At 46.2% G+C, this 7,652-nt stretch overlaps 1 protein-coding gene across 1 annotated transcript in view; it reads left to right on the top strand.

Annotated features, from left to right (window-relative positions):
- The first annotated feature begins 674 nt into the window (after positions 1 to 674).
- The window catches only part of BACE2 (beta-secretase 2), a 55,183-nt gene continuing 48,205 nt past the window's right edge, over positions 675 to 7,652 (top strand). The window contains exon 1 of the mRNA XM_060234227.1: positions 675 to 1,193. Coding sequence (XP_060090210.1) covers positions 888 to 1,193 — 306 coding nt within the window. The 5' untranslated portion in view covers positions 675 to 887. The remainder of the gene's footprint in view (positions 1,194 to 7,652) is intronic.

Here is a 7,652-nt window from a genome sequence, read left to right as displayed (position 1 = left end):
ACTTTGTCCTGCTCCTTTCAGACCAACACGGCTATCCACCTGAAAGCAGATTCTGAGGAATCTTGTCGCAGGTAGGCGTCCTGGTCCAAAGTGAAATCCTAACACAAAAGCCACAAAATACTTTGGCTGAGACCAGCCCAGATGACACAAAACGGTGTGCGAGCTTCGAAAGCTCTATGTTGTGTCATTTTCTTGATAAAGGGCATGACGTGGCTTTTTGTGACCCACCCTGTGGCCGAGAGCTTCCACGCTCTTCCACAAACAGACGCGAAGTACACAAAAGAAAGAGGCATTTCCTGCTCGCTCTTTCCCCGACGCATCAAATGCCAGCGCACTCTCTGCCGGCCCCGCCTCCTCCGGGCCAGGGCTGGCGCTCCCCTCCACCTTAACGCGCCGAGCTGCCCAGAGAGAGGAGGTGCGGCCGGGCGGGCCGGTCAGGCAGGGAGTCTTGTTTGCCGAGTTCGAGTGCCCAACCAGGGACTTTTCCCTCCAGCCCGCGATTCCAGCCCCGTCACATCCGTTGCAGGGCTGCTTGCTTGGTGGGGCTGGAGAAGTTACTTGCCAATTGTTTGGCAAAGGAGGAGGAGGAGGAGGAGGGTGGCGGCGAGAGGCATTCCATTCCAGGACGCTGCTCTGCAACGGAGGCGAAAGTTTCCTCCGTCTCTCTCTCTCTGTCTCTCGCTCGCTCTTGCGGCAGGCGGGCTTGGGAGTGGGCGCAGAATGCAAGGAAGGGTTGATCCCGGGCAGGCGACATGAAGCCGGGCGGCCAGAGAGCCGGCCTCCTCCGCCGCCGCCGCGGCTCTGGCAAACGGGGTGCAGCCAGTCGGTGGTTGTTTCTTTCCTGCCGGGAGGCCGGAGTTTAGGCGCTGGGCGCTGCTACCGCTGGGATGGGCCAGGCGCGAGCGGCGTGCTGCCTCCTGCTCCTCGCCGCCGTCGCCTGCGGGCGCTGCGGGGCTCGCTTCGTCTTCCCCCTCCAAGTGTCTCCCGCCGTGGCCCCCAACGGCTCCGTGGTCCCTACGCCGGTGCTGCTGAAACCGGCGGGCAGGACTGGGGCCAGCCAAGAGGCGGCCAGCTTAGCCTTAGCCGCGGAGCCGGGCGCCACCGTCAACTTCGTGGCCATGGTGGACAACCTGCAGGGCGACTCCGGGCGCGGCTACTACCTTGAGATGCTCTTGGGAAGCCCGCCGCAGAAGGTAGGGGCAGCTCCACATCGTGGGGGGGGGGGGGAGGAGGAGAGGGGGCGCGTGGAGACAAAAGGGGGTCGAGAGTGCCAAAGATCCGGCACTTGGAAGGGAGACAGACGTTGCACCCAGTCACCGAGGGTTGTCCACGTAACGAAAGAGTAGACTTTAAATAGGGCTTGTGATTTGGGTTCTTAAAGGCTAAGGGAGCTCAAGCAATTGCTAGTGGTTCATCCCTGACATTCCTCTGCTTCTAACTCTGTGCAGACCATTACTCTGACTGTAGGCACATTACGATCCATAGTCCCACTCCAACCAATACATGTTTTAGTCTCACATCCATTTGTGTGGGTTTTGCATGGGTTTGAATTCTGTTCCAAAGGTGTGCTATATCCGTAGATTGCATTTTTACACAATCTTTTTTCAGTTGTATGGACTGATATTGCTGGAAACCAACAGATCGTTATCCTGGACAAAGAATCATAGAGTCAGAAGGAATCTCCAGAGTTATCTAGTCCAACCCTTTCACAATGCAGGAAATTCACAACTACTCCCACACACCCAGTGACCCCTGCTCTATGCCCAGAAAATGGCAAAAAAAAAAAAAAAATCCTCCAGGATCACTGGTCTAGAGAAAAATTGCTTCCTGATCCCAAGGTGGCAACCAGCTTTTCACTGCGAGTGTAAGAAAGGGCCAAGAGAACTAAGCACTGATACAGCACTTGCCCTCCTTCTGATGATCTGCTTAAGTTCAAGTTTATTGCTGTCAGATGGCCATGTAGCCTCTGCTTAAAAACCTCCAAAGGAGAGCCCACCACTTCCTGAGGAAGCCTATGGAAGTAATACCCGTACAGGACTTTGGGTAAATACTGGTTGGCAGTGTTACTCTATGAACGGCATTTTGTTCCTACTTGTCCTTTTCTGGTGGGCCGTAGAGCAGTCATGGACCCTCACCTGCTGCATTGAAAGTTCTGAACAGCTGACTGGTTTTTTGGCTGCATTTTGGAAGAACAGTCTGCTAGTTCAAAGCCTCCAGCCTCAGTTTGCATGCATGCTGAAAGGAATAGCAGGATGGTGAGGTGAGCTCACTCAGCAGCAGAGGCAGCACAAGCAAGTTCAGACACTCTGGCGGAAGGTGTTGGTGACTGTGGTGTCATGTGACTTCCTGCCACATGCTTGCACCTGACTGGGTCCCACATTGCCCCTGGGCTTAAAAAATGGAAGAGGGGTATGGTGAGATCTGGAAGGCCCCCACATGTTTACTGTTCCACAGAACATGTAAACAGGGTTGCTCAGAAGGGCAGTTTTATGAAGGGTTGTAGTTTTAATGTCCTTGAAAACAGTAGACATTTTTATTGTGTCGTTTATTGTATTATACTGATTTTATTGTATTGTCATCTAATTTTGTAATCCAATTGAGTCTTGGAAAAAAAGGTGGACGATAACTGTAGTAAAGAAAGGATGAAAGAAATGTTATTAGCACGTTTAGCTTTGGTCCTTTCTGTTGTCGTTAATCCATCTGGCTCTGTGACTAAGGGAAGGATGAACTGGATCTTCTTTTGTTATGCAGTAGAAAAGAACAGAGTCCAGTAGCACCTTAAACGCTAACAAGATTTGTGGCAAGGTACGCGCTTTCATTAATCACTGCTCACTTCTTCAGATCTGAGAAGTGAACACTGACTCATGAAAGCTCATCATACCCTACCACAACTTTTGTTAGTCTTTAAAGTGCTACTGGACTCTTTTCTACTCTTTTTGTTCTTTTTTGCTACTACAGAGAGACTAGCACAGCTATCCATCTTGACCTGTCTTCTTTTTTAATGTGCTGCGTATACCATTTGCTTTTTTGCTTTGGGGAGCCAACTGTGAGGGATTCCAGAAACTCCTGCTTTAGGGGCTACATATCACATACTAAGCATAGCAGACAAGCTAGTCATTTAGATAAAATATGCCTGCCACCTCTTTCTTGCAAGCTTTTTCAGATACATTGATGTAACATTTTAGTATCTGGATGATGTGGTTGGCCAGTGCATAAATGTTTTAATGTGTAAACATTGGTCAAGTAGTGTTCTGAAATAATAATCATGGTATTATACAGCTTTGCCTGACTACTGAAATTAAGTTGCAGGTCTCTAAATGAAAACAAAAAGATTAGGTGAGTGCAGGGTGATAGATTGGTGAATCTGTTGTGCCTTGGTAAACCTCTGGATTACTTACCATCAGGGGTCGCTTTGTAGAAAAATAGGTGGTGGAGCTCATCCAGGAATTGTTATGCAGCTGCACCTACTATTCAATGGACATGATGGGAAGGAGGAGGTGCAACTGTCAGAAAAATTCAGAAGCTGTGCTCCTGTGAGCTCCTGCTGAATCCGAGGCCTACTTACCATACTTGTTAAATACATACAGAAATGTGTATCCCACAGTAGTCAGTTAAAGCTTGCTTAAATGCAGGGCTTTTATTGAGCAGGAATGCAGTTCCGGCTGGCTTGATGTCAGGGGGTGAGGTGTAATATGCAAATGAGTTCCTGCTGGACTTTTTCTACAAAAAAGAAAAAAGCCCCGCTTAAATGTGAGCATAGCTTTCTGAGCATTGTCTAAACAGGATGGACTCCTGATCTCTGAGGTCATTCTCTCTGTGCTTTCTGCTTCCATTCTGTTTCTTGCACAATGATCTGATGGAAGAGAGATGAAGAGATAACAACATTATGTAGTCTGGATGTGGTTTGTTTAATGTTTTTGTAAGATTTTTAATGTTGTAGGCCGCCCAGAGCCCACTTGCGGGATAGGGCGGGTTATAAATAAAAAAATTAAATTAAATTAAACAGGGAAAAAACCCAGTAGACACCTTATTTTACACCAGAGAAGTTTAGGTTGTATCTTCAATACTTCAGTTCCTAGAAAAATTGCTTGGAGATTTGTAGAAGTTTTTAGTTTTATAATATCATGAAAACAATTATAAAAGCAAAGTTCCACTATGAAAAGTAGCCCTGAAACTGGCTTAGATTTGTGACATAAACGTGCTTTTTCTATTCCAATCTAGCTAGGTGACATGAGGATTTAGAAGTTATGCATTTAAACAAATGCGGAAACCATATTCAGGTTTAAGGGCTTTAACTTGATCCAATCTGTGAACAGAACAATTGTTTTCTCTTCAGTAAAGTGAGACTATATTTTGAAAATTGTGTAGCCAGATCAGGTGGGCGTTGCTGGGAAAATACACTGAGTTGAAAAGGGTTAAGAAGGGAGCAAGGTTCATCTTCCATATTTACACATTCATTTCCTGTTCTTTTAGTGTTTTGGCTAGAGGTGGGGAAAGAACAAAATACACATCAATGCATAGTTCCCTGACATTGTCCACGTAAGCAGCAGTGGGATCTGAGAACAATATATTGATGATTTCTTCTTTTCATTCACCTCATCTGTAATTCTAGTGGTGTTCTCCAAAGAGTGAAAATGACAAGAGTATACTAGACAGAGCCATCTTGAGTAGAATTACACTCTTCAGTAGGATTAGATGGGTGTAATTTAAGGATAGCGCTGTGAATTTATTGATATTCACTTTGGCTTGGTCTACACATGCAGCAGACTGAGGAAGAATAATGGACTGTACTACTTAAGACTGCATGTGGGGGATACAAGTTTTGGATGCTCCCCTTATGTAAAACTCCTTGGAGGTCAAAAGTTACCATGCCAAAGAGTTATTTTCAGTTAGCTTTTTTATAGGGGGGTATTTTTTTAAAAAAAAGAACAGCTACAGTCATTCTCTCTGCTCAAAACTTTGCCATCTCATTGCATTCCAGACCTTTTTCTAAATGCTTAGCATTTCTATAGAACTTTCCAAGTGTCCACAACTCAGAAGCTCTTAACATTCTCAGTGAATACTTCGTACCCGTGAGTCTCCTCACAACAGATTTATAGTGATGCTTGCAAGGGACTTTCAAGGAAGGTGAGAAGCAGATGTGGTTTGCTATTGCCATTCTCTGCAGAGTTTTCCTTAGACTCCCTCCATAGATCAACCCTGATCAGCTTCCAAGGTCTTACAAGAGTGGGCCAAACCATGCCTCATTCCCTCCCTCAGTAATACTTAGAAGAGTGTTATTGCCTTGGATCCTAAGCACCAGCCAAAGTGGAGTCCTTGTTCTTGAAGGCAGCTTCTTCACCACCCAGAACAGCCTTCTCCCCACCCGCTGTGCTCCTGCAGGTCAGTTGATGCCTCCAGGAACGTGTGGGGTCCAAAAAGGGGGGGGGGGAATCTGCAATAGGAAAGGAGAAATTGACGAAGATCATACTCTTCGCTTCCACAAAAGGAAATGAATGGTGCTCCATCAGAGGAACTGCTGTTAGCACCAGCAGGACAGCACCTTTGGATCTGAGCCATTATCTCCCGATTACTATGATGCTCTTCTCTCATGGGTATTGTTCTTCTGGCTTCTGCTGCACTGTTTTTACTTCCCCCAGGGTCTCCCAGGGCCTCAGAATAGGAAGGGGGCATAGGGTTGCAACACTCAAGTGCTCCCCCTCTTTCTTGCAGCAGAGTTCCTGCAGAGTATGGCATACTCCTCCTTTCTAGCCCTCCCTGGCCAGGTTGTAAAGCTGCCATTTATGCTTCCTCCCCCCATCAACCCTGTCCCTACCTCCCTGCTCCTGCCTCTATGGTCAGGGGTTGGAGCACCACTCTCCCCCTCCCATTTTCTCCTCCATCCTTATTGTCCCTTCCTCTTTCTCTCACTGGCCAGTTCCTGGGAAGCCTTCAGCCAGGCCTTCCCTGCTTGGCTCATACCAGATTCTTGCATGGCTAGGTTACTTCCGTGCCCTGCCCAAGCTGTCATGGTAGGGCTGCTGCTGGCTGCCTCTGTGCTTGCTGGCTGGCCTGATGGCCCCTGAGGTTTGCTCTTCCCTGGCATATACTGATGATATCAGCAACTGAGATCCAAAGCTCTCAGGCGCAGGATGGAAGTGGCAATGCCCATGCCTCCTTGCTGCAGCTACCTGCTGCCCAGGGTCCCCAACTGGGAGTTTGGGCTGAGCTGATGATAGCTGCCTGAATGATGAGGGAGGCGGGTGGGTCCCACTCAGCTCCTGCAGCATTGGGGAAATTCCCAGCTTTACTGCAGGTGCCTTGGCTGGGGATGGGTCAGGCATTGACACTGGACCATTACATATATGGAACTCAGGTTGAGAAATGGTCCCTGGTCTAAAACCACCTTGGCCAAGTTCCCACAGAAGTGATTGCATCTTGATCAGACACCTTGATCTGTGTGAGAGCCCTCTGGTTTCTGGTGTGCTGATATGTATGTACAGTTAACAAGCTTTTGAAGATGGCCTGGATCATTATGAAGCGCTAAGAGTTCCTGATGATATTCTTTGTGTTTATTGATCTGAACTAATACTACTATATTATGTCTTTCTGAATGATTTGTGAATAGCCTTTTCAGATCTAGCCCAAGTTTTGGTGCAAATTTATCTATTCTTAATGCTGATTTAAGGATGTTATTGAAAGATCCTCACATGACTTTCTTTAAAAAGTCCTATTAACACCTTATTTATTGATATGTTTACTTGATACCTTATTTATTATTGTAATGTTTTAATGTTGTAAGCCGCCCTGAGCTCACTTTGCGGGATAGGGCGGGGTATAAATCGCAAATTAAATTAATTAAAAATGAACCTTCCTCTGAATCTTGGGGTCATAGGTTACCGGTCCCTTATTAGGATTGTCCTGCAGCATCTGGATTGGTAGATTATGGGCTCCACCCTTATCTCAATTCACAGGACTATTTTGTTAGGGCTGTCACCAATTAGTGAATAGAGCCTCAATAAGAAAAACAGGAATTTCAGTAAACGGATTGGTTTGGAAAGAAGTCTTACCCTTATCTGGACTTGCTGTGTCTCTTTATCAGGAGTCTTACCAGCTGAGGTCATGCTAATTGCTGTGTCTAATCAGCTTTGGAATGGTGACATTTGCAGTGTACTTTGTGGATCTGTTTGTTGCATGTATGTTTGTATTAACACAGCTTTGCTGGGATAGTTTGGGAGCATTATGAAGCTTTGACAAAAATGTGCATGCAGAAGGCAAAAGCTAATCTATAACTTCTTTATCAATGATTTGGATGAAGGAATAGAGGGAATGCTTATTAAATTTGCAGATGATACTGAATTGGGAGGGGTTGCAAACACAGAAGAAGACAGAAACAGGATACAGGATGACCTTGACAGGCTGGAAAACTGGGCTAAAATCAATAAAATGAATTTTAACGGTGATAAATGTAAAGTTCTGCATTTAGGTAGGAAAAATCCAATGCATGGTTATATGATGGGGGAGACTTGTCTTAGCAGTAGTATGTGCAAAAAGGATCTAGGGGTCTTAGTGGATCATATGCTGAACATGACTCAACAGTGTGATGCGGTGGCTAAAAAGGCAAATGCAATTTTGGGCTGTATAAACAGAAGTATAGTGTCCAGATCACGTGA

The sequence above is a fragment of the Heteronotia binoei genome, chromosome 3, assembly GCF_032191835.1.
Source record: "Heteronotia binoei isolate CCM8104 ecotype False Entrance Well chromosome 3, APGP_CSIRO_Hbin_v1, whole genome shotgun sequence".
NCBI classification, from domain to species: Eukaryota; Metazoa; Chordata; class Lepidosauria; order Squamata; family Gekkonidae; genus Heteronotia; species Heteronotia binoei.
The sequence above is the reverse complement of the archived record's forward strand: the minus strand, read 5'-3'. Positions and strand labels throughout refer to the sequence as shown.